The 27,405-nt window shown below is 40.0% G+C and overlaps 1 protein-coding gene across 4 annotated transcripts; it reads right to left on the bottom strand.

Moving 5' to 3' along the window:
- Window positions 1-10,086: 10,086 nt before the first annotated feature.
- On the bottom strand, window positions 10,087-26,825 carry LOC133470534 (uncharacterized). 4 transcript variants are annotated; one of them, XM_061759008.1, is made up of 4 exons: window positions 26,604-26,825; window positions 23,702-23,798; window positions 18,893-18,978; window positions 10,087-15,772 (listed from the first exon to the last, which is right to left on the bottom strand). In XM_061759008.1, exons 3-4 carry the CDS (start codon window positions 18,965-18,967, stop codon window positions 15,011-15,013), a joined length of 837 nt encoding a protein of 278 aa, XP_061614992.1. In that variant the 5' UTR covers window positions 18,968-18,978; window positions 23,702-23,798; window positions 26,604-26,825; the 3' UTR covers window positions 10,087-15,010. The 4 variants fall into 4 exon arrangements, with proteins under 4 accessions (XP_061614992.1, XP_061614994.1, XP_061614993.1 ...); XM_061759010.1 differs by lacking the exon at window positions 18,893-18,978; XM_061759009.1 differs by lacking the exons at window positions 23,702-23,798; window positions 26,604-26,825 and adding an exon at window positions 19,064-19,103.
- Between the last annotated feature and the right edge of the window lie 580 nt (window positions 26,826-27,405).

Here is a 27,405-nt window from a genome sequence, read left to right as displayed (position 1 = left end):
CAGTAAAGAAAAGTTGCGCACAAATCAGCCTTAAAAACCTCATCTAGGTGACCTGATTAGACCCTGAGGGAGAATCATACCACATTAGAGAGCGCGATAACAAAACCAGCATGGCTCCTTTCAATATAATCCTCGGAATTCATAAATGGCGTCATCACACCAGCACAATTATTTTGGGGCAAACTTTTCCGAGTAACTTGCAGGGGCGTTAGCATATGTTGGCCCAGACATTTTATTGCCTCGCCGAATGTTTTTCATTGGCCCAGCAGATGTTCCATTGGCTATCATCAAAGAGATTTATGCAAGCTGATTACAGCCCAAGAGTCAGCGGAATGTAATATACATCTTCACGCCCAAAACGTACCTAGGATACGTCTGGAGCAAAGGTCATTTCTGCAGCCTTTTGGTAAATAGTTTACAGTGTGCTAAAGAGACACAAGACAAATGAAGCTGCCACACTGCAGGTTAACCTGGGTCCCTAATAACAATATTTAACATCTACAGAGTCAAATCACGGTGTGAAAATAGATAATGAGCTGAAACCCATATTTACACATGAGACCGGTCTTGGTCTAGAGACCAGTATCGAGACCACATTTTCGAAGGTTTCCTCAATCACAAAACATCTTATGTAACCATAAAGACATCATATTTAAAACAACATGCAAAAGAAAACACTCTATGGTTTGCAAAATCTGCGATCTTCAACTCACTGAAAGAGCGGGGTCAACGTCTGACCATCTCCAAAGTCATTGCACTGGCTCCTGGTTTCTTTTAGTATTGATTTAAATTTTTTAGAATGTGATTTTATACGTCTCCATGGTCTTGCCCCACTGCACCTCTGACCTGCTTCAGCCCTACACCTCTGTGCACTGCCCCAGGCAGTGCTTGTTCTCAAGACAAAGCGAAAACTCAGAGGAGACTGCACCTTTTTAGTTGCTCCCCCAAAAGTGTGGAATGAGCTGCCTCTGCACTTTAGACAGGCCGGTTCACTTACTGTTTTGAAGTACTCTCGTAAAATCCACTTTTCTCACTGGCTTTCAACACAGTTTGAGATGTTGACTTTTATCTTTTTTTTTTTTTTATCATTTATTGTTTTATATTTTTTATTGTTACAACAGTTTTTTTATAGCTAATTTCACATGCCTGCATCATATTTATTATTCTTTGTTGTTGTGTTTTAACCTTACTGCTGTGCACAGCACTTTGGTCAACTTTGTTGTTTTAAAATTGCTCTACAAATAAAATTCTATTGGATTGAATTAGATAAGATAAAATAAAATGGTTTTATTCATACCTCAGGCACAACTTCTTAAAATGTTTTGACACTTTCTTGTGTCTTTTCCAGACACAGTTCAATTCAGTTCAAAATTTGGCCCGGGTATGAATGACTATTTGTTGAACTGTGGGTTGTTGGTCTTTAATAGAAATTTGACCTATTGCTGCTGACTACTATAATGCTCCAAAAGTCATACAAACTAGAATAGTGCACAGATCAAGAACATGTTGAGCAATTTCGATTTCAATTGGATTTTCTTTTTTTCTTTAGCCCCAAATTGTACACCTTCATTGCTATCCACATCTCGCATATGCCTGAATTAGGATAAGACATTTTTTTTAAAAGCATGTTTCCCCTCTATATCACGTGGAACTCATCTATTTCTGTCTGTAAATCCCTGCTACATCACGAAAATCTGTGGTTCCTAGCGATTGTTTGCTTGTGGGTATTCACAATCTACTTACTTACTGTAATGCCCTCACATGTGGGAAAGGAGAGCAACAGTCATACTGCAGCTTTCAGCCTTTTAATGAATGCTGTGATAACAGCAAAACACCTAAACACAATGAGCACACTCATCCGGGAGCTGCTGTTTGCCATAGCTCACGCCCAGAAACTCACATAATAGACCTCAATTTAATCCCATTAAATACATTTTAATGGCCTTAATGTTTTATAGATACTCTTTGAAACCGTTCTGACACCCTATTATTGTGCCATCACTGGGGAGGTAATCTCCTGGAGATTTAATTCTGTCCAGATTTCTGTCGGCCAAGTTGAAATCCCATAACATAGTCAAAGTATTGACATTTTATTATTTCCGTTCTGTTCTATTGCTTATATTTTCACCGGTGATCACAAAGGGCTCATTGGATTTCATGGGGGCTGACACTTGTGCACCACTAACCCACGCGCCACCGTCTCCAATTTCCGCTAACACGCTGGTTTGCTCGCGGCTCCCAAGATTCATTCAAACGGGGCCAGTGTGTGTGTGTTTGAGTATGTGTCGCCATAGCGTGTGTGCATGTGTACGTGTGCCTTTGAGGCTGTTCCTCGGCATCTACTCATCTGAAGGCCACATTATTAGAGCAGGAAGGCTGTAATTAGTGAGTCTGTGCATTATAAACAGCAACTCTACAGCAGCTTTGAAAAGCACCAAGCTGCCGCTGTCACTTGCAGGCTATAATCTGCTACTCATGTCCAGAAAGTAGCACAAGGCTGATTAGCTAGCAAAAGCAGAAGTCAGGGTATCCTTCTGCCCTTTATCTTTTTATTAGGCCATGTGGAATATCAATCTGAGTGCTGGATGATTACAAGAGAAAAGTGCCTTTACATTCTTTTGCTTTAGTGTTTTTATAGTTACTCTGTCTTTTTAACTTGTGCAATTAAGATTCAGCTCCTTTTATTTTGTAGTGATAGATTTTTTGTCATTGTTTTCTGTTTGTGCTTTGTGGTTGTTGCTCACTGCCAATGATTAAACATAAAGTCTTGTTTAATGGCTCTTATTTGGTTGTCTGCTCTGGGGTCCAATATTCAGCTTATTCATACTGTAGCACTCGTGGATATGCATTGTTCAGTAATGATTTATCCATTTTGTATTTTGACCAAAGAATGTCAGAGACCCTTTATTAAGACAACTGAGAAGTAGTTTAAATTAGAGAAAAAAAATACATAAGCCTTCTTTCAGGATGTTCCCCTGTCATGTACTGTAAATCTACTAAAACTACATTTCAGGACCTTGGACAGAGGCATTTGTTACCATTTACACTAAGAGGCCACATTATATGTACATGATAATGAGATCTAATTCATTTTTAAAAAATCTCCTTGTGAGGAGTGAATTACAAAATATTTTTGCTAAAATATTTGCCCTTTTATTTACAATTAGGTCCAAAATGAATCATACCCTGGCCAAATGTTAAGGTAAAGTGACTTTTAAAAGAAAGTTGCAAATTACTGTAATTCCATTTTAACATCATTCTAAGTAATATGGGTATTTCTCAACATTTAAAACATTAGCTATACAGGCTATGCATTGAAAAACAACATGAACAAAGGGGTCCTTATTTTACAGCGGAGTTCCTTTACTGTAACTCACTTTTATATGTAACCCTACTGTAAGTCAGAACACACAATCTTGCTCACTATCCTCTTGTGACACAGTAGTAAAGTATTTTTTTTCAGTAAATATTTTTATGAAAAACCCTTCAAAGCTAGATTTTTCTCCCCGAGGGCCAGAGAAATAATGAAATTGTGGAACTGTACATGCCATAATTCTTTAGCTTTTATCTTGTGGTTGGCTTGCACACTGGAAAGGGCGCAAATCATAACCACTTAACATCATAAGATGAGACCGTTGTAAAGAGGTTCCCCTGTAATTTGAACAAAAATCCTTGTAAAAAATAATGAGCTATAATAAATTGATCACTGTATGAGCTTAATTGTAGCTATTAGGGTAGCCAGAATATTAGCAACAGCTCTCAGAATGATGCCGTACAGTTCAACACCAAATGATACTACAACCACAATATAAGAAACACATTTCTAAACTGATGCCTCACTTGGAAAACTTGGATTAAAATTAACAAAACACAACTGAAAAAATGATGAGACACACAAGTACACTGTCATAAGTAACTCATAATAAAGTAAAAAAAAAAAAAAAGAGGTGCGTTGACCTCTTTCAGGTCTTTTTCAGACATTCACGTCATAGTGTGCGCATGGACAAGCCCTTCCCTGATTTATTGCTTCTGCAAGTTTGTGTGGTGAGTGAACGTCACGTTATTCAAGTCAAGTTATTGACGCAAAAAGATGGGGGGCACTTGAAATTTATGAGCGCATGCGCACATACACGCACACTCAGCTTGGGTTCATACATTTAAAAGAGCAGGCAATCACAAAGACATATACAATCATCAGCAGCAGAAGTAAATAACTCCTACTGGATGACATGTATCCAATTAATTGTGACATTGAAAGTGTGACGTAGTAATACTGCAGAGTGCGGATGGTTGTTTGTTTGTATGTGCCCTGCGATTGGCTGGCAACCAGTTGAGGGTGTAGCCCGCCTCCTGCCCGATGATAGCTGGGATAGGCCCCAGCACTCCCGCGACCCTTGTGAGGAGAAGCGGCTCAGAAAATGGATGGATAGTTTTTGGAGGGAATTGCTATACCAAGTTGAATACCCCATTTGAAAGCTGTAGCATGCATTATGATTACATTCAACTCCAGTTCTGAATAATAGACCTTATTTAACAAATGACCTTATTGTGAACCCATGCTGCTATTTTAGGTTTGGGCATTTTTTATAGGGCCAATTTCTTTCTCATTTTGCTCGCTACTTGGAGATGAAAAATGTTTGGACTTCTCGGGCCAAAGTATTGATGTTGCGCTGGCGAGCTCATTTTATCTTGCAAATGGGAGAAGATGGGAAAGAGAGATGAAAAGAGAAGTTACTTTTGTAAATGGAGGAGGCAGTAGCTTATCGGTTAGAACTCAATCTTTGGAACCAGGGTGTCAAAAAATGGTGACTATTTGTTGGAAAATGTTGTAGTCCTGACTACTGTTGAGGTGCCATTGAGCAAGGCACCGACCTCACCATCTATAACGATAATAGTGAAAACGAAATGTGTGTAGAGTAACTAATGGACACATTTGTATGAATGAACTTATTATTCATTTTAATCATGAGCTACTTTATTGGTTGTGACATGTAAATATGGACTTCATCACTGTGGAATTTGTTTCTACTTTGCCCATCTGTTCTAATTAACCACTGAGCACACACTAACTAATAATGCAGCTTGGCAAATGAGATTACAAAACCGACAATCTGAAGCTAGGACAGCGAATGAACTCACTGATCTCTGGCAATCGATGTCTTACTCTTAACGCGATGCTGGTATTTCCCGCCCCCCTCCACAAGGCTACATTCCTTCTCCCCTGCAAGGTACAAAACATTTGAATGGCTGCAATGGTTATTGGCTGACGGCGGTGCAAGGGCTAAAGGGGGAGAAGATTCACGGTGACCTCTTCCAAGCCATCTCTGCTGCATTAGTGTGAGCAGGGAGGCCATTCCTACGTTATTTATCTTTTTCCACCGTCCCTCACGGGTGAGGGGCTTTGGAGCCACAGGAAGTAGAGTGGCTGAACAGTAAAGAGGTTGGCAAAGGGGTTGTTTTCTGGATGACAGATATTGTTTGCTGCATGAGCTGTTATTGTTTTTTTTTTTTTTTAATTCTAGTCCTGCTTAAAAAAAAATGGCAAAAGACTTCAGTCCAACTCTTACAATGGATGGATCTGACCATAGCGATTTAACCAGTGCTTAAATTTGTACATGGTTGAATGGTACACAAAAAAATGACTAAGTATGTACTGTACCTTGGTTTTAAGGTCACAGTTTAGTTCACGTTCTGTACAGTAACAAACAAAAGCAAAGCATAAAACTGCTTATATTTTGTGTAAACACGGACATTTAAAATGAAACAAAAAAATGGCAATTACTCGGAATAAATGTTCCAACAGTGGGAAAAGCGTGGGTGTTGAAACATTTCATCGCTTAAAGTGCGGTGCATCCGCATCTCCCACGGGTGCAATGATCCTGTACTCCCCTCCCCGAATTCTTGTACCGTTACACCCCTATTTCAAATCCACTTTAATCATCTACTATAAAACTAGCCTACACTCTGCCACTGTTATCATGACATCTAGAGGAAACAACACACGTACAGTAAATGCTACATACAGTATAATAACTTGGTTAGCTGTATTTTCCTGCTTCTGTCCACTTGCCTCAGTGTATATAGCTATTGATGTGATGACACACGTTTACACTTTTGTGAAAGATAATATAATTAAGTCATACGCTTGTCACCGGGAGCTGACAAACTGCTGCACTGATGGACACCTCCTCATTTGATTTAATATTGTCAACAGTAAAAATCTGGCCATGTTCATTCACAATCTTCCCCATTTTGGGACCACGTGCTGAAGAACCCATTTTCTATTCAGAACAGCATGTTTGAAATGTGATTAGGAATAATGTGACATAATCCATATTGTGACTGAGAGGGTGCCTATGCTTTCTTTGTAGAGGACTACCTGAGGCACAGCTTACGCGCTGGAGGTTGATAAAACTCAAATCCAAGTACTGCATTAGCTGAGAACACCCACTAATCTCTGGACTGAAACATCAGCCTTTTGTCAAGTGCACACCTTCTGAATTGCTGCATGCTGCCATCCTCGCTCTGTGCGGGATATGAATGGAGTAAGCACGATAACCTGGTGGTAAGCAGGTCTGCTTCACAGTTCTGAATTTCTGGGTTCAAATATGTGTCCCAGCCTTCCTCTATGGAGTTTGCATGGTCTCCCCATGCTTAAATGGGGTTTCTCTAGGTACTATGGATTGCTCCACACTCTAAAAGCATGCATGTTAGGTTCATTTAAGTCTCTCAATTGTCCATAGGTGTTCATGTGAGTGTATGTGGTTTTTGGACTATATGTACCCTGTGATTGGCTGGTGACCAGTCATCAAACCTTGGTGTATACTAAGCTACAGTGATGAATATACAGTATAATCTTCGTGCTCATGCGAGAGCGAGAGTAACTGTAGCTTTTGACTAACATGGCTAGATCAGACATTCCATATTCCAATAGTGAATTTTCTGGCGTAAGAAGAAAAACTCAATCCCCCCCTGTGGAGCGGATAAAGCGGCTCCAAATGAAAGAATCTTCTCATGGAACCAGGCAACAAGCCAAGCACAACGTCTGTTGGCACTGCCTTACTTTAAGGATTCTGACTGCACCCCCCCCGCCCCCCCCCCCCACACACACACACACACTTCTTTTCACACATTGGAGACAAAGAGCAGCTTCTATCAAGTCAGGCTAAAGTCAATCTTAGACAAGGGATATTTAGAGATATAAAGAGTATCACACTCAAATGCAATTGCGAGTTGTTGATAAAGATTTAATAGCATAGACCAGGGGTGACGAACACACGACTAGACAGTCAATCAATCAACTCCAAATTGATTGGTTAACAATCTGCTGTAGCAAGTGCTCTTACAAGAATAAGGCAGCAAAGTATGGTTTGATTTCTAATGCGAGATGCAAGGGTGTCACTCGTGCCAGCTTACATCTCACTCACGAACACAAAAACAACATTCATCCATCCATCCATTTTCTGAGCCGCTTCTCCTCACGAGGGTTGCAGGCGTGCTGGAGCCTATCCCAGCTATCATTGGGCAGGAGGCGGTTGCCAGCCAATCGCAGGGCACATACAAACAAACAACCATCCGCACTCACATTCACACCTACGGGCAATTTAGAGTTGTCAATTAACCTAACATGCATGTTTTTGGGATGTGGGAGGAAACCGGAGTGCCCGGAGAAAACCCACGCAGGCACAGGGGGAATATGCAAACTCCACACAGGCGGGGCCGGGGATTGAACCCTGGTCTTCAGAACTGTGAGGCAGACGCTCTAACCAGTCATGCACCGTGCCGTGACAACAACAACATTGAACACAAAACAAACAACCACACTGAAGCAACAAGTAAGGTACGAACAAATATTAACATAACATCAATGATTGAATATGCTGTAGTTGATATTGAACACCAACATTAGTTACTGGACGTGGATAAATTCGGACCGATAAGACAATTTGGTCTTCAATGTACCGAACATGCAAAATCTCTCGACTGTGAGGCAGACTTAGTAACCACCGATCTCCGTTTTCTTTCATTATGCAAAATGTTTTAGATGGGATATAGTTTGAACAGGTACTCTCTTAGCGTATACGTAGAATAGGAGTCCCCTCAAATGTAGTGAGCTCACCAGTGCTAGCATTTCCCTAAAGCTGCTGCTTCTTTTTTTTTTTTTATTCCTGCTGTTGCAAAAAATGTAAGATTAGTTCATCAATGTGACTAGTAGAGAAGAAAAGAGGAACTTTTACTGATATGACCTCAGAGCTCTCAAATATCCTTGAATGTTCAACATCCTCTATCATTTACGTGGTTCTCCTTTGACATTAAATAGCCATGAATGGTTGAAAGAAGACTAGGTCAGTAAAATATAGAAAAATAACTTGTGCTGCTTGATCTTTGACGATAGCTACCTTGAACATTTTGGGAATGTTTTTTTTTTTTATAGTGCACTATTTCAAAAATCACATGGCAGGAGAGAGACTACAGACATCACTTTGTCCAAAACATCTGGTACACACATTCTCACACACATATGAATCGAGACCCTATGCACAAACCACGTGCAGGTGTCATGCATGGTTTCCCCGTGGTCCTATTTCCTATTGAGCGGTCTTGTCATTAACCTTCGATCACAGGAATCTGATGGGCAAAGCCATGGAGCGGCAACTCATTTGCTTAATAACAGATGCTATCTCAGAATACAGGAGCAAAGTAGGCAGTCGTTGAGTAAGAACGAGCTACCGGGAGTGAGCGTATCGTTTCCTTATTAAGCCAAGCAATGGGGTGTTGCGAAAGACGGCGGCGGGTTGCTGGCAAAGGTAGCGAACATATCATAGTAATACAGTTTTAGATGTAGATCCACCCTTGAATAAAAATGTCAAACTTTTTATTGCCCACTTTACATCAAGATTTGAGGCAAGATTGAAGAGTGACAGTCAGCTCGCTAATAAGTAGTAAGGTACCAGACTGCAACGAAGGGTTTGGGGGATATTTGTCAGCGGCGGCCTTAGACATGAGTCATTGACCTATGATATCTGATGAATTGCTGTGTCACAGTGGAGGTAGCAGGCAGGCGGTCACAATACAGCAATTAGCAATCACACACACTGTTGGACTGCTCTCATCTTTTATGACACCAATGTCAAATGTGCCACCACTGATTAGCTTATTCACAAATCCTGGTGGTTGGCGTGCCTGCTTTTAACATGCCATTTTTTGTTCGTCTAGACAGATCCGTGCGGTTTTTATTTTTACACGACATATGATACATAGGCTACAAACTTTCACCAGTCACTTCATCAGGTGCAGTAGAACTATCACATATAAGAGCTGTTTAAATCATTCTATCATTACAAAATGTAGAACTATGGCCCATCCGTCCATTCATTTTCTATACCACGGGTGAGATGGAACCCATTGCATCTGACTTTGTCATTCATTTTAATTCTCTAATAATTAAACAAACCCTCAGAGATTAGTGTCAATGCTTCGTTAAAAGGAGTGGAGTTGCCCCACTGCAGTAATTTTCACTTTTTTTTTTGAAACGCAGCAATGTAAGGCAGGACCGCTTACTGCTGAGAGGTTCACATCACCCATTCTATTCGCTCACTCGGCATGTATTACTCCTCTCTCTGTGACCTGGGTTTCTCCCACCTTCCTGTAGGGTCTGAATGGACTGTAACTGGCTGGCTCTGCTTTTCAGTCACTCATGGTAAATCAGTGGACAAAATAAGTCAACACTCATGGTAAATCAGTGGACAAAATAAGTCAATCAGTGGTCAGTGGACAAAATAGTCAATCGTCAGTGGACAAAATCGTCAATCAGTGTAGCCGCACCACTCATTGGTGTAGTCAATCAGTGTACCTAACTCATTGGTGATGTCACTCATTGTCCGGGCACGTTATGCAAATGTTTTTCATTTTTAGTTTTTGTTTGCTTTCAGTGTATTTACAGTCAATCAGTGGACAAAATAGACAAAATAGTCAATCAGTGTAGCCGCACCACTCATTGGTGATGTCACTCATTGTGCGGGCACGTTATGCAAATTTTTTTCATGTTTAGTTTTTGTTTGCTTGCAGTGTATTTACAGGGTGAGATGTAGAATAGACTTTTCATATTAATCTGTAGCAATAAAAAACGAATAGTTCTGTTTGACAAGCAGCTACATTAAGATTATTGTAATTATTTACCATTGTTGTCTGAGCATTCCAGAGCTGTTTGGGTGACAGTAACTCAAAAGTAGTAACTCAAAACAGATTTTGGAACTTGCACTTTCTTCATAGAGCCCAGCGTGAGAACTAGAGAGCGAATAGCACCACCTTTACATAATGCTGACGCAGCGGATACAGCTGCCCGCCCTCGTGACATTGAACGAACTAAACATAGGCCGTGTGCTAGCAACCTGATCACTGCTGCAGAGGTGCATAGGCGCCGCTTGTGCATGATCGATGTGAGCATCACCATGGGTGTCAAAGATACAAAAAATATTGGGTGGCTGTGAACTGGAAATAGCTGACAAGTTGCGCTTGTCTGCTCTGCACTGGCACAGAATAAGCCTTCCTACTATAAAATATTCAGAGGTTGTACATAGAAAGGTAGACAGATAAGAATGTTGGAACCAAAATTATGGTGCATGATTTTTGTGGCACAATTTTCTAACGTGTGGCATGGATTATAAGAGCTAATAGAACAGACGAATTTTATTTGAGATTTATCAGAGGAACTTAAAATGGTAGCCGGTGTATGCAGACATGAGTTTGAATTTGACTGCTTAATTCTGAACAGGGTGTAAATCTTCGTTGTTTATTGTTACTTCCCCTCTCTCAAATATGTAATTCTTTGAATTGAGTTGTACAGGTTATTGGTCATATTAATGGTGTATAACTTTTGAAACTTATTTTGATCTAAAAAACAAAGCATTTGAACAGAACGGTGTGTAGACTTTTTATAACCACTGTACTAACATACTATTATATTTAGAGTGACTTCTTACTGGGCATTCAAAATGACATTGGATAAGGAGCTACATGCTACTTCACCACGTCAAACGCAAAGACATTACAGTATATCTGATCATGTGTACCAGCTTGCTCTGGTAACTTTCCATTAGTTTCACAATAATAAACATTGCTTAATACCTCTGTGACAGTTTTGTTTGAAAAAAGACATTTTTTGCAACAGCTTATACTTGGTCTCACAAGATCATGCTGGCATTCTTACAAGTGCCCCATGCCCCGTGTTGACAGATTTTGTTTCCATGTCAATTATATTTTTTCAGTCATTTGAAAGAAATGTCACACAAATAGCTTACTTTCCACCCCGCTGCTAAATAACTATATCGCACATTCCTCATGCCAGAGGGATAATAAGATTGTCATGGGTCCTATCATTCTGTCAAATGTGATCACATTGAACAATTACAGCATGATTTTATGTCCTGTTCCTGATTAAACATGTTTTATTTTATTTCTGAGGCAGTGTCAGGTAACAGGCCCTGCAGCGCCCTCAGAGGTGAGCCTCTTCATAAGATGATTAAATGCTCTCTACAAAAAAAAAAGGAAAGAAAATAGATTTACACCTATTCTAGTTATTCCACATCTTTCATGCTTTGGGAAATCTTTGAATATTTCAACATCCCATTGGAGGTACTGGCTGAGCCCCAGCACGCCTCAGCACTCTTGTTGCCATTTGCGATATTCTCCATGCACAAAGGGATGAAAGGCGCAGCTTTCTAGTGATGTTACCACCAAACCAGAGACCAAATGTCGCATGTGTGTCAGCAAATAATAAAACAGATCAGAAACGACCCCCAGTGGCAAAACAAACTTTTCATCCATCTCATTAAGCATTAATTACGCCAACTAAGATCTCCCTCCAGAGTAACATCTTTATGCAACAAATCGGTTGGAACCCATTTCACTGTGGAAGGTTTTGTAAATGTCAAGCATCATTGCAAATAAAAGTGTCAGCGCAAGTACGACCTGTGCCATGGATCATAAAACTGCTCTCAGCATGAAGACACGTACCATCAGATAAAAGGCACAGCAGATGACTTCCGAAATTACGAAGTGCAATCAAATCAAACACAAGACACAGGAAGATCTGTTAAAGGCTTTAATGCCAGGATATACAGTCGCTAATACTTTCTAATTAGGGATATTTTATGGGTTTGTGCTCCGTGTTTGAAAGTAGCAGGTTGAAGTTTATAATTATCGGAACAGCTATGCTCTTTTTCATTATTGTACAGTATGTTATTAGCATTAAGCTAGCAGACTTTTGTTAAGACAAAATGATTAACATTTTGGTTTTGAAAATGCAATGTTTAACTTTTGTTTTATGAGTGTTTTACAGTAGGCTAAATGTCAACTGGGAGCAAAAATTAAACAGCTTGAAGCAAGCACACCTTGACACACATTTGGAGAAGCGGTCCACAGCTATCCTGCCTCATTGTTATTGCAGAATCGTTGCAATATGTAACTTAGAATTTGAAAAGAGGCGCTAAGGGTTACGTGAAAAGTTTGTTTTATGAAGCGTAAATGTGAGGGAAGGGAGGAGTAAAACTGTATAACAAACAAAACTATTTTATGGTCTCTCTAGGCGGCAGTGGCTTTTGACTTGCTGTCCACAACCCACCCAGCACGGAAATTAATAAAAGATTCAGTCCCTTTCCCTTAAAATGAATGTGACATGGCTCAATCTACCAATTAATTTCAGTTTAATCATATTGACTGTTCAGACTACTAGTCAATCTACCAATTAATTTTCAGTTTAATCATATTTGCTATTCAGACTATCAGAAGATTATTTGGGCCTCAATTTAACTCGATGCCTCTTCTGCAGGACTAAACAAGAGCACACCATGCATGAACTAACGATTTTCAGTTAGTTCTGTGGAATGCATGTAATAAGCATTAATTCCATCAAGGATTTAGAGTAGTTTTGGTGCTTCATTTATTTTATAAGTAAAGCATATCTTTTCATGGTTGGTGCAGTGTACCTCAACAGTACTAGACACTCGCTTTCGCATTAGGGGGAAATCATCCATTTAATTACAATTGACATGATTGGAAACGATTCCAATAATGTCCTTCCAAGCTGGCAGAAAAGTGGCTGGAGACAAAATGAGTAGCAGTGAATGAGGATTGGGGGGGGGGGGGGGGGTGTTCACTGGGCCAGCCAAGCAATTGCTCTGCACAGTTGAGCAGTAGCGATAAGCCACAAAGCATATGCCTGCATATCAAGTGCTTGGCCTGCGTTGCCTCATTTCCAATAGTTGACTCAGTCCTGATTTGCCCAGTGTTTTTGTCAGTGGACTTGTGTCTGTGTGGCAGGCAGTGTCTAAATGCTGTCAGGATTAGAGGGTGTCTGAGGACCCAAAAAAGGAAGTGTTTTTGAAAGGGGTCACGCTGGTTATTACCTCAGAGCAGTGCCTGTGACAGGAAAAGTGCAGGAGGCATCCATCATGTGTGGCTCGGCAACCACCGGCGCCATTGGGGATGCTTTTGACTCTGCAGTGGTGTGACTGATAACTGTATGGCCAAGTGCTGATGGAAAACTAAAATACAGCAGAATCCCCCGTTTGGTTCTGATGGGAGCTTAAGAAAACATCTGTCTAGATATGGCCAGATTGCAGTTAATGTTTGCATATAATCAAGCTAAGGGCTGTCTTTGTAGAACAGGGACCAAGTCCACATTTTCTTCCATTGTTACTTCCTGTTGTTGTCATGTGACACAAATAATTTTGCCAGTTTCATTATGAAACTTTCAGGCATAATGCTAGTCAACCATAAGTGTTGCCGCATTTGATTTGCATGTTCCTCTGGATACTTCCAATCATGTTTTCAGCCATGTTTAATCTACTCTGTTGTCAACAATCGTTGGTGAGGATGGTGACTGACTCAATACGTGCAGAATCTGCAATATGTATATTATATTGAACATCTGCCTGATGTAGAAGAAACAAGAAGCAATAATTGAAAATTCAAGCCAAAGTGTCACTAAAGAAAATACAACTACGATGCACACTTGTATGCCAAGTGAAAAACACAAATCACCAAGTACACTTGTAGAATCAAAAAAAAAAAAAAAAAAAAAAGTTCTACAAAAGTTCTATAACCAACCAACCGCCAACCCCACCCCAACCTCCAAAGGGTAAAAACTCCAATTGCCTAATTTAATAAATGTAATCAGCATAGCTTTAAAATATGTTGTGTGGGCCAGTAGCACAAAGCAAATGAGCCGATTAATTGCAATGCGAGCACCACCGATATTGCTCCTGCTGAGGAAGCACATGCAAATGCCAGATGAAGGTTCTGTCGTCATTGATTTGAAGAGAACCATCCAATCAATTCTTGGCCTTGGAAGTCACTGCAGGATTTATTTTAGTGAAAAGAAGAGTTGGACTTTGTTGAGCCTGAATTAGCATTTCATTTTGCCTGCATTTTGTGTACCCACTTGTGTAACAATCATTTGCTTCTTTATGAGGTTAGGTCGGAGCTCTAAAAATCTGTCACCAATCTTGACTGTAAGCTATACTTATTTTGGTCATTTCGTTCTTTTCTCAAGTCAGTTGAGGTTGAGGACATTGTTGCACATTCGCGACTCGCACTGGACCCTCATCGCAGATCTCTGGAGCCCTGTCAGATGCTCGTGGCTGGTGCCCAGCAGCTGAATCTGCACCATAGCTGGGGAGATCTGGGCCATTGTTTTCAGAGCCCTTTAATCGCCATTCTTGCCTGCAGTACTTGTTGGCCTGGATATGTTTCTGCTGTGCGATAGCAATTGTTTTTCACATTGTTGCCATTTTTACAAGCACTTTTGTTGTGGGCCTCGTTAAAAATGCACTCGCTGTCCATTTGCCCCTATGCACTGTCCCGTTTGCTACTACCAGGTCCCAGTTGTTCATGTTCTGTCTCCTTTGGAAACTGCATCTCATTTGATCACTCATTGGTATGTAACCATGTAAATACATGTCATATTAAGCTCAAACAAGCCCAAGTGAAGTGGTGTACTCGATGTGCCTCATTGTGCATCATGGAGTGGATCACGATCTGCTACTTCAGCCACATTAACAAAGGCTGACGTTGTATCTTGGTCCACTTTTAATGGAACCTCCAAAGCATGAAGACTTTGTTGCTCTTCTGGATTCTCATATTTAAAACTGTGGGACTGCAACATCTCCCCATTCTCTGCTCCAAGGATGTAGTTTTCACGTTGCAATTTTGCAATCAGTTCATCCTTTTCTTGGATGACCTCGACCATGTGCTGTTGGAGGCTCTCCATTTCACTTCTGAAGTATGCAGACATTTCTAAATTGTGCCTACGCATGCTGTCTAGCTCAGTGTTGAAACGGACCGCCATGTCATCCATGTGCCACTGCATGTTCTCCCGCTGCGTCTGAAACTGTTCGGCAGTCTCCTGCTCTCTGTAGGCCCACCACTTTTGCCACTCTACATTTATGGCTGCCACCATGTTGTTGGCGTCATCCTCAAAGGTTTTGTTAAGCTGTTTGTAAGCATCCATCCACGACTTGCTGACAAACACGGTGAGCATCTCAGCGTCAGCCAAAGTGTTGAGAAGGCATTTTATCTCTTCTTCTTTTTCCTTGAGCTTTTGTTGCATCTCCAGTTTATTCTTGTGTATGTGGTGAACCTGTCCCTCCTGGTGCTCCCTCATGGCAGCACCTCCATCTGCTTGAGCAGAGCTCTCACCAAAGATGCGGCCATTTTGTAGGGATGTGAGGCAAACTTCCTCTGCAGTATCGCCGTGATTATGTTGTTGTGCCTGAAAAGCAATGACATTTGAATAAGGTAGTGTGAATGTTCATTCACAGAAAAATATATTACTTAATTTCCCGGTCATTTGTGCGTCGAACTTAACAAAATTCAGCAATAAAGGAGCTAGCCATCTACTGTAAGAAGGTGTATAATTTGGTGCCAATTCAAATTTGCACTGTTCAGCCTGATACAGTAAGTTTACATTTTTCAAGATGGTGCCTTTGAGTTGGCAGCCTGTAACAAGAGCCCTCCTCACGTCCCGCTTTAATTTGTACTTTTCCACCCTTTTCGTTGTTTAATGTTTATTGTAGCTACATCATTTTGACTGTTTTTGGCCATGACATTCTTTGGAGCAAAGTATCGGCGTTTGTTATTTTGCACCTTTGCAGTTGTTGCCACGAATGGGAGCGGAAAATATCAGCACTCGGATTGTTGCCACCAGACTACGACGGTATGGCCGCATTTTTGCAATCAGTCCCGTTTGTGTTGAGGGGAAAATGTCGATGCCGTTGGACTGTACGACTGTGAAGAGCGGGATGCTTCACACCCCAACGTGGTGCCATGTTTGTACCCCACAGGAGATGATGTGAGGAGCAATGAGAGGCGGCACTGGAAAGTTCAGAGAAGCAGAGAAACGACTGGATGGGACGAGAAAGATTGAACCGATCTTTCGGTATACGTTGGTAAGACTGCCGCACACTGAGCGACGCGGCTGAACCCGAGTGAACTGTCGTGTAGTGTACGTGGTTTGCCAGCTAGATTCATGAGTGGCCGATTAGTCTGCCATCGGCTTTGCCGTGATTCGAAATATGACGCAGTTGCACCGTTGCAGATTACAGCCAATCAAAATGCACATAAGCTTTCACTCATGCTAGAAATAGATTTTGTGTTTTTAAGCGAGCGAGACAAAATGGCCACCGTGCTGCTCCCACGCCATACAAATACAGTAGGTATGTTACTAAATCCAGAAAACCGGCCCCCATTTTCTTTCCATCTCGCTGAGCCGGAAATCGGTACATGAATTTACATCAAAATCACATTTTGTCAATGTTCCGCGCAAGGTAATACTTGGTTGAGATTTGTTTGCAGTTCTGAGAAAGATGAAAATGCCCCTCACTTTCGGGATTAAAAATCACACGTCTGGTGGTGATTCACTATTATGCTTTTCTGTGAAATTTAAAGTAATTCTGATGACGAGCTTGCTCTCGGTTTGGGTTTGATCATCAAAATGAGATTCTCAGATGGCTCGAGTGTACACCGCCCACATTACATTTCCATCTCAACTAAGAAGAAACATCCAGGCATTTTTTTTTACCCAAGAGTCAAGGTTTCGGTCACACATTTCCTAATGATTTACATTTGATTTCCGGGCAGAAAATTATGCCCAATTTTCAACATAAAAAGTGACAAAATCCATAATCTTTATCAAGCCGGGTCTTACAAACGAGGGCTGATTTTATATCATTAAAATGTATGTAACATTGCTAAATACAGCATATAACGCATCAAATATTGTTTTATAACAATACTTAACTATAATTTATAATGTGCCGGTCGGTGGATGAAAAGCAAAGCTTGTTGCCAAAATGTACGCACGCGGTATGTACCAAGCTGGGTACGTTCGAGCATCTTAAAATATCCACACACTCGCTTTCCTTCTCGCCAACATCCACTCTTTAGCAACTTGCTTCTTCCGGACAATTAATCCATCTTTTAATGGTTTTATAAATGTGATAAAGTACAACATACTGTATATATAGCATTAAAGGCCTATACAGGCTCGCTGTTCAGGGCGTCTCTATATCCAGACGCTCAATGTGCATGGTTGAGTCGGCAACTCATTTATTTTGCAATGATCCGGTCCAATTGAGTTTGACCGTATTGCGCAGTGTGCGGCAGAGCCTCGCTCGCCAGAGCAAGAACTCTTGGCTGTTTGAAAACTGCAGTTGCTTGTTTGCTTTAAACTCTGCTTAGGCAGCAAACGCGAGTGACGTTACGCATGCTGGGGTCGCGACATCTTTGATCCTGGCGCCCCTTTACTGTCCAAAGGAGATTTCAATCCTCTCTGATCTCTAACTGTAACTCAAACATGATGAACATCAAGACAAAACTACACCTATTTGCCAAGTGCCAATGTGAAGGGAGCTATGGTGTATTTGCATTGGAAAGGAAGAGTTTGTTTGTTGATTTGTAATTGTTTTATGTTTTAAGTGTAAATGTACTTTGCTGTACCTGCCTTTATTGTGCCTTGTTTTGCTCTGCTGTCTGCAGTCAAGATCGACATTGTATAAATGAGAAACTGTTCTTGCCTTAACGGGTTAAATAAAGGTTAAATAAAATAACCGCCTCAACCAATACCAAACATTTATTTCACAGCAACATATCCCCAGAAAGACGCCAAGCTTTTGTGAAAGCCCTCAAAAATAGCGATTTCTTAGGCAAAGGAGTAATAATGACCAAGACACAAAGCAATTTCCTGTTTTGAGAGGGCCTTTACTCTGTGCACAGGCCCTATAACAGATCAAAACTAAAAGTGCATGGTTGCAGAAAATGGTATTGCACCACACTTGGCATCACCCGTCATTTACGATACTACTGTCGATAATGTATACGTACCCTAACCCTAAAAGGCTGAAATCTTTTTTAACAGCCCTTCTAGTTCAGTAGTCCACACTATACTGTTCTTCCATCTGCTGTTCAAATAAGGCTCAAAAATATATTTTCAATTGTACTGAATATGTGAGGAAAAACATCATACTTGAAGAAAAATGGAAGCAAGATTTGACACTTTGTTGCAAATGTTGAGTTGGCAGTCAATTATTGTTACAAACACAAATTTGAAAATGATCCAAATAAACCTGTCACCTGCGTTCCTCTCACAAGAAATCTCAGCAGCATATGGCCGAGTATAAATCCATAGCATCCAATAATATTGTACCAGGTGAAAAGGTATTTCAGCTGCTCCGTTTGTTATTCAGGCAGTATACTGCGTATCGGCTCGACGATAATACAATACAACCACAAACAAAGACATGCTGTACCTCTCTTGACTATCAATCAAATTTCAAGTATCTTTGTAGAGTCTGCGCTTTCTAGTGATTTTCGTTTTTACTTAAGACAAACTCACCCTGAGTGGATAACACTCTTGCTCAACATTTTCAAAGTTTCCTTTCTCAGGGTTGCTTTTCTCCACCTCATCCATTTTGCTCCTCGCTAAAAAAAACCAAAAAAAAAAACCTTTTAGTGATGAAGAAATTCTAGCAGAGTTTAGCAGATGGATTTTGGAGGCATGTACCACCTGGAGATCCCTGCGTAGCTCTGACTCAACTCAATAAAATAAATGAACTAAGCAGAATATTGCAGCTACTGAAGTCATAAGGGCTCAAAATCATAGTCACAAAGGAAGAAAGTCATAAAAGAGGAAAGACTCATAGCATGCTCTACGCCCCATAATGCACATTATGTAATAGCCACTGCTCAAAATCATTACACTTGGCCAGGTGTGTTTTCCAGACTTCCATCTCATATGTTTTATTCATAGCTTCAGGAATATTACCGGAGCAACTGAATTGACATGCTGGTACTGAGACGATCTGGTTCTAAAACCCATGTTGGGCTTTTTATGGCATTCAAACCACAAAATGATTTTAAAGATGTATATCAAGTGTATGCTGAGTAATCAGAGGGTTATTAATTTAACGTGTTCATTTTTGTGATTGTAGTTTACAGTGGTATACAACTGTACTGTATTGAAGACGTTCTTAATATTTGTGATACTCATGTAACCAAAATATTAGACACAACTTACAGTATAGGGCAGAACAGTTCTACATCACTGCAAACTTCACCCACAATAACCAACATTTTTAATTATTACCTCTCTGACTGTGTGGCCCAAAACTGAACATTGTTCTTTTTGTTAAGGTAAACATTTGATACATTTTTACGTTTGTTTCATAAGAACTCTCCAGGTATCACTTCAAGAGGAAAAAAAGAGGAATGTATGGTTGTCTAAGACTAATACTACCCTACTGTAGTTGTGATCAGTTTATTTTTATTTTTTTTCAAGTTTGTAAATAGTGGCTTTCTTATCACTAGACTCACAGGTGAGTCTCACTAATCAGTTCAGCCCTCCTCGCTCCTGTTTCTCCTCCATCCTGGAAGTACAGAGCAAATTTTATCATTAAACTTTCGTCAAGGAGTTTTTCTTCATCATCCTGTTGATCATATCTTGACCTGACGCTTCATTGGTGTGGAGCCGTGCCTGTCATTTCACGCTGTGACACCTCTTGTCAGCCTCCGTGAGTGACAGTGGAATTAGAGAGGATTAACTCTCCCTGCATCAAGAGGAGATGAGCATCTTGACTGATAGTTTGCATCCGTTAAAAAAATCCAACAAGAGAGTGGTGCGGCACATAAAGCTATTTTAAGTGCACTGTGTTGTAATACAATTACACATGTGGATAAAATTGTTGGTAGCCCTCTGTTAATGAAAGAAAAACCCACACTGGTCACAAAAATGGCTTGAATCTGACAAAAGCAAAAATAAATAAAAACTTGTTTTTTTAAATAATTCTGTGGAATTATTAATATTGTGTACAATGACCTTATAATATAAGTTACAGTTGTTTCTCCAAAATGACTATCCATTTAATAACCGCCGTGCCCCAAATAGTAGCCGGGTGCCTCATCCACAGCCACAATTAACGCCTCCACGTTAGACACCTTCCATTTCCCATCAAAGAAAAACAAAACAGTAGTGGTAAGTAATGACCTAAGCGCCTTACGCTATTGCTCACGTTCACGAGTTAACTACCGAAACCCTTTTAACTCAGATGCTAACTGAAACGCTAAACCACATGAACATTCTAAATTAAAGTATAAGAATGGATTGCAGCATGGACGAGCGGCAATCAAAAAGTAATGAGCCTAATTTAATTTAACCAACTAATAATTTATTTTTTTCTGAAATTTACAGTTTGTAGGTTACATTTTAATTTGAATTTTTTAAATCCACTGACTGCTTTGGAAGCCAAATATCCATGTTAACTGGGAAGGCTGACAGTGAAAGAGTACATTTTGTTTACGCCTGATTTTATGTTATGTGGAGACAGTATCTTTCATGACAGTTAGTGTTTCGCTAGACTCTGACGATGTCGCTCCATAATATATTTTTATGATCTGAGTGGTGTTTTTTTTTGGTTTGTTTGTTTTTTTCCCGTCAGTTGGCTCTCACTTTAGTTTTTCTTGTTTCCTTGAGGGGGCACGTTGAGCTGGTGGAGGGAAGAAGGAGGCGCGCACCTGGGAAGGATTGGCAATCATCTCCTCGTTTTAAGCGCTGCAGGCACACCAGGAAGGCGACAGATCGTTCCTCTAGTTTCTTTGTCCCTCTTCATTTGCTTTGTGGATTCTCTCTTGCTCCTGAAGTGTTTTGTACAACTGTCTGTAGGATTTGCTCTTTGTTGTTTTTTTTTAGCTGTTTTATTATTTTTGGCATCTTCCTGGTGACACTCCTTGTTCTATGTACCCAGCACCACAAGCCATGTTTTTCTCAGTTTTGCCTTTTGTAGAGGTGCTTTTGTTTGTGTGGTGCCTTGCACTAGAGTTTTCAGTTAGGTTTGTGTTCCCCCTACGGGGTTGGTAGCGCTTTATGGTATCCAGTTTTCTCTTTTTTGTTGTTGTTGTATTTAACAGTTTTATTTCCTATTTTAGTTTTTGTAAAATAAAGACTGTTAAATCACCTCCACGCTCTGTTACCGCTTTGGGGTGCAACTTGTCACAAACTTTAACATTTATGGTCCGGAGAGCTATGCACCTTATTTGTCATCTTTTTTTCTTGTTTTCCTGGATTTATTTTCCTTCTTTTTTCTTGTTTTACTTGTATCACTTGACATAAATTGTCATTTACGAGAAAATAAAATGCCGCCAGCAATGAACAGCAAAAGTGCACGGTGCCCTAAAATGCTCACTGCTGTACTGTACTCTGATAAAAGAGTGGTTGTATGTTGTGCTACTAAAGGTAAAACCAAAAGTCAAAATATATGATATGTTTATCATTTATCAATCACATTGGTTTCCATGGAAACATTAGCATCTTGTGTAAACCTATCCACTTCATGAGGCGGTGGCAAGGATTTACGTTAGAATTTCAAAGATGAAGCCTATTTGGAGAGCCAAACAAGACAATTAGACAAGGGGGAAAAAAATAATCACACAATTACTTGCTTATCAGTGTTGCAAGGCATGTCAACTGGCCGTCTTCATTAACCATGTCAAGGCAGCGAGGTAGCATTATTAATTAAAGATCCAGCAATCAATGTCATTCATTGTATCACCAGGAGAAGAGAATGGATGAATTCTACAAATGTTGCTCATGTTTTTGAAGAGCAGATTTTGCCTCTCGGACTACAAGCAGCTATGTAGCCCTCTCAGGTGTTCAAGGTTTTGGGTTAGTCCACCAGGCAACATTTTCCACTAATATAAACTGGCAGATTCGTCTGAGTGTTTGTGTTTTGTTGTCTGTGTTCTGCCATCAGGACTATGCTGCATTAAACATCTGTCAAATCTCCTCCTACTGAGCGAGCACAACTCTTTTGCACATCTGCACACTGTAACGCCTCAGGGATTTACTGACAGTCATTTTTACACCTTTTACCAGCCGCCCGCAGTCGGCAAAACATTGAAATTTTATACACGAGCCTCCACCGTGTTCCACTCTCCAGTGTATTAGATCAGATTGTCTCATGTACAGTCAGGTCCATAAATATTCAGACAGACACAATTCTGATCATTTTGGCTTTAAACAACACCATGATGGATTTGAAATCAAATGAAAAATATGTGCTTCATCTGCAACATGCTGGCAATTTTTTTGTCTTGAGTTTCTGTGGGGCCAATTATATATTACTCGTGCACTCACTGTAGTAGTCTCGCCACGCTGCACTATTTGCATATCTGTTGTTGAACCAATACTGGCCACTCATGCCAGAGTAGCATCTGCCCCATTTGCACACTGACTGAGGAGTATCTGCAACATTTGCACAATCGACATTGTCCCAGATTATCCCACTACTCGCTTGAAGTCTCGGCACCCTTTGCACAATGTTCATTGCACCGGACTATTGCAATATTAGTCATTCGAACTGCTCTAAGTGCTAGACGACCCGGCATCTTTTTGCACAATTGTCAAAAAAAAATAAATGTACCGGCATTACCAGATAACTAGCAACCCTTTATTGCTCAGTGACTGTTTTTCTCAATGTCTTTATGTCTCAAAAGTGTTCTCTGTCAATTGACTGTCTGTTGTCGTACTAGAGCGGCTCCCACTACCGGAGACAAATTCCTTGTGTTTTTTTGGACATACTTGGCAAATAAAGATGATTCTGATTCTGATTCTGATTGTTTGCCTTAAAAAAAAAGTTGTTTTTGCAGTATGCTTCTGTTCCAATATTTATGGACCTAACTATCGAATATAATGCATTTATGGAAATCCCAACATTAAGGCTGGTAATCTAAGCACTTTGCAAAATGATTACTAGGATTAAACAATAGTTTTAATACACTAGACCAGTTGTTCTGTAACTTTTTGGTACCACCCAAAAATCTCCAAGTATCAGTCCTATGACCAGCATTAGAATACAGTAGTATAGAACGCATGTTCACCTGTGTTCATCAAAAATAAAATGAGGTTTTATTTATCATATACACATGTGACCTGGAATTTATCCAAGCTGATTTGGGGCCAATCACAACCACATCACATCTAGGAAATGTCCTTAATTAGCCTAACATGCACAATTTTGGAATGTGGGCTGAAGTCAAAGTACCAGAAGAAAACCCACAAAAGCACAGAGTCAACCCAGAACATAAGAACTGTGAGGCAGAAACAAGTATAGCCATGCTCTAGATGAGTTTGATGTGGAAAAACTGGACTTACCAACCACGTAAAAGACCTTCCGGTTAAACACCACATCAATGATCTCTGGATGAATGGCCACAAATTCCCACGGACACACTCCACAAATCCTCAGCAGCTAAGTGGCACACAAAAAAAGATGAATCTTCAATACATCTAACTTGTGACTTCATTAATATGAGAACACCAGTCTTTTAATCCACACCAACCTGCCCGTGTGAAAGAAAAGCACACTCTTTGTAAGAACCCAAAGGTTAAATAAATACAAAGCAAGAATTATTAACTAAATGAGATTGTATTGTTGCTTCAAGTGCTTAAACCGAATGTTCCTTCCTGTCCTCGGTTTCTTGATGGAACAGCAGTCGAGTGAACACTTTAAAAGACGTTTATTAACCCATGTAGGATTTCTATTTTTTTTCCACTTTACTTCCTGGGGGAGATTAACTAAAGGTTCAACTGTAGGCCGCTCGCTAAAGCTGGAGGAACACTTGAGCAGCTGCTTGACGTGCTGCCAGAAACAAACAGGAGGCTGCACTGCCTCTTCTTTACTTTGTACCGCATGTACCTTTGTGCATGCACCGCATTTTCATAATAATACATTTAACCAAGCTTTTATGCTCTTATGTTGTTGTTGTTGTTTTTTGGTTTGTTTTTTAGCGGCGCCTACAATTTTGTGGCGATACAGTGTAAATCTTTGAGATCCTGTGATCCACACTGGCTGCCTTCCCTTGTTTAGACTTATAAGACCAAACTTACAAACAAATCCCATGCGACATGTTCGAGCTGCTGTTAATCATTTCATGTAAACCCTCTGCTTTCCGTGCCATTTATCTTCTTATCTATATTTAAAGAACCGATCATTGATTAGCAGTGTGTCATATGTACTAAAAATGACCACTGGTGTCCCCAAAATTCTTAAGTGTTACATGAACCAATCATCTTTAAAGAAATGCTGAAAATTGATATAAAGAGCAAGTGATAGCCACAATTACTGATTGGATTCCAACTACTTTGAAGTTCGATGTCATTCAGGTGACAATTGTGACTCACAAAGACGATAATGGACATAAAGTATAGTGTACTGATTTGATGTTAGACCTTACCCACTCCAAAAATCTTGTGTTGGAAAGCAGTAAATATTAACAGGATTCTTGCAGTAACATAGAGCAATCTAATAACTTTCATTTCATGAGTAATAGTAATTCCTCATCCTGTCTATCAGAAAAGTAACAACGAATTTGCATTGACTGGGTTTAGATTAGCCACCTCTAACATTTTGTGTTGCGTAGTAGTCAGGATTACTGTTGACATTTTTACCTGCGGTGCCAAAGCTCAATTATCTCTGAGGGTTTAATGATTAAATGAGAATTGGGTCCTGTGCAGAGAAATATGAACATGCCCCAAGTTTAGTTTTTACTTCAGCTACGCCGACATCTTTTGTCGCATTGCAGTCAAAATGAATAGGGTTCTTGCTGTGGCATAAAGTCAATAATCTGTGAAAGGTTTAACATGATTGAGAACTATGGATGGCAACAACGTACATGAACGTGCACTGATTACATTTTTTGACCTTAGCTTCTCCAAACAGTTTGGAGAGTCGACGACAGCACTCAAATTGAATTGGGTTGTTGCTGTGACATTCATCAATCTTTTCTAAAAGACAAAACTTGTCAGATCAAATATGTGACCGGTCGAACTAAAACTTCACAAAACCCTGCTATATGTTCACATGGTGATGCCAACACCTTTGTAATTCCATTCCTTCACACGGTTATATTGGAATCTCAGCGTTAAAAAAATGATAAGTTACAATCAGCTTCCCAATTCAAAGTAAGGTACATTGAAGGATTCAATTAACGCCTTGAAATGCAGTAGCTTTGTCATGGCGAGAGAGAACGCATTGATAAGATGTCATGTAAAATGATTCATGTGAACATTTGTCAAGTCTGTGTTATCCTTTTCTCCTGCGCATTTGTTTGGAACTGAGATGCTGACAAAGGAGAATGTTGAAAAAGATGATCTAAGCCCAGAAGCACTTGTTTAAAACAAGGTATGCTGTTAAGTCATAAGCATTTTTTATTTTTTTTTGTAGTAAGTGTGAAACAGTTTTATCAAGCTTTGTTGAGGAAATGTATTGATTCAAATCAATATTTAGGATTAATGAGATACTGGTATGTCTTAAGTACCTACAGTGAAATATCCTAAATCTAAGAATTTAAATCTGATTGTGCCCTGCGATTGGCTGGCTACCGGTTCAGGCTGTACCCCGCCCGCGACCCTAATGAGGATAAGCGGTTCAGAAAATCCAACTTCTTTTTTTTTTTTTTTTACTTATCAAAGTAAAATTTATTTTTATTGTTCATGATTTTATTTTCCTTGATTTAGATACTTTACAACACGTTCCCTTGCATGACAGTTGTCCAGGTTAAAGAATTAAATACACTAGGCACAATCACCTTTGCATCCATACTCTTATTAACACGAGTTAATGTTTGTTTTATGTTTCGGTTTAACAGTGGATAACTTATGCTTACACACGCTAAACACAACCCCTTGCCAGCATCACTCCTACCTTTCTTATTTTAAAATGCTTAAAATATTTTTAAAATTTTTCCATGTTACTAAAAGTGAAGACAATTTGAAATTTTGCCCCCGGCCATAGGTGATGTCATGTAAACTTCTTTAGATAATCAATAATTGAATCAACTGACTGATCAATCAACAACCAGTACTACAATCAATTTGACCTAAGATTCTGTGGTATATTTTCCCAAACCTCTTACATATTTGACCCCCAAAAGATTTTCTTTTTGCCTTGAAGGAATCTTGTTTCATTTTAGAAACTATTGCTGCTGTATGTACAGTTTGCAGTTGACTGTTTACCAAATCTTCATTCAAGGAAGCTAGACTGGTAGGTACATACCGTGACAATCCAAGGCTTTGCTTAGTGCCGTAGGGAGCGACTGCAATCCATTGATTTCTTTCATCACTTTAAGGTAATTATGCAGGAATACACTGAATGAGCCCCGACGGGGGGAGGACGAGGTGGTGGCAGGGTGGGATGCTTTTTGTCGTTAGACCACAGCTCCTCCGTGATATATGCTCTGCGGAAACACTCTGAAAGTGAAAGCTTTCACTGGACACATTATAATGGGCACCGAGGAATGGATTTCAATGCAACAGAGCAGAGGGCCTGCATACATTACCACAGACTTTTATATTTTACACTTCTGCTCGTCTTCAAACCTTATTCTTTTATGTCCGCAGAATACTTTCAGTGCAGATAGCATATTCTCCACCTGGGATTTGGAGGTGATGTCAGGCTCCAATTACACTTACAAAGTTGACTTGAATGATCTTGAAACGCAGAAATCGACTAAATCGAGTTTTAATGCAGGAGAGAGGAAGGTTAGGAGCAGAACTCCACAACAAGGTAAGAAGACAAGTCGTTTGTTATCTAAATAAGAGATAAACTTAGTTTGACACTTTGGAGTTTTCAGGCATGCGGTACATGACGCAAACAATTCATGAACTTTAAAGTCGATTGAGTGACCAATCGAGCTAGCAGGTCCACAAACACCGCCGATACACTGTACTAGTCACATTTCCATTGAGTTGCAGGATCTTTAAGCTTTTGGTACTTGTCGTTCGTGGACCTAACCCAATCGGATATGTTCAGTGCTGCTGGCCTCGCCCCTAAGGTTTCTGGACCTCCTGAAAGTATT

Source organism: Phyllopteryx taeniolatus, chromosome 20, assembly GCF_024500385.1.
Source record: "Phyllopteryx taeniolatus isolate TA_2022b chromosome 20, UOR_Ptae_1.2, whole genome shotgun sequence".
NCBI classification, from domain to species: domain Eukaryota; kingdom Metazoa; phylum Chordata; class Actinopteri; order Syngnathiformes; family Syngnathidae; genus Phyllopteryx; species Phyllopteryx taeniolatus.
This window is presented reverse-complemented; position numbering and strand designations above follow the sequence as displayed.

Excerpts from the sequence above, each read along its gene's own strand:
- LOC133470534 (XM_061759008.1), bottom strand. The coding sequence starts at position 18,967 with ATGGATGAGGTGGAGAAAAGCAACCCTGAGAAAGGAAACTTTGAAAAT. Across the intron at positions 15,773-18,892 it reads AAGAGTGTTATCCACTCAGG|GCACAACAACATAATCACGG; the intron begins GTGAGTTTGTCT and ends ATTGCTTTTCAG.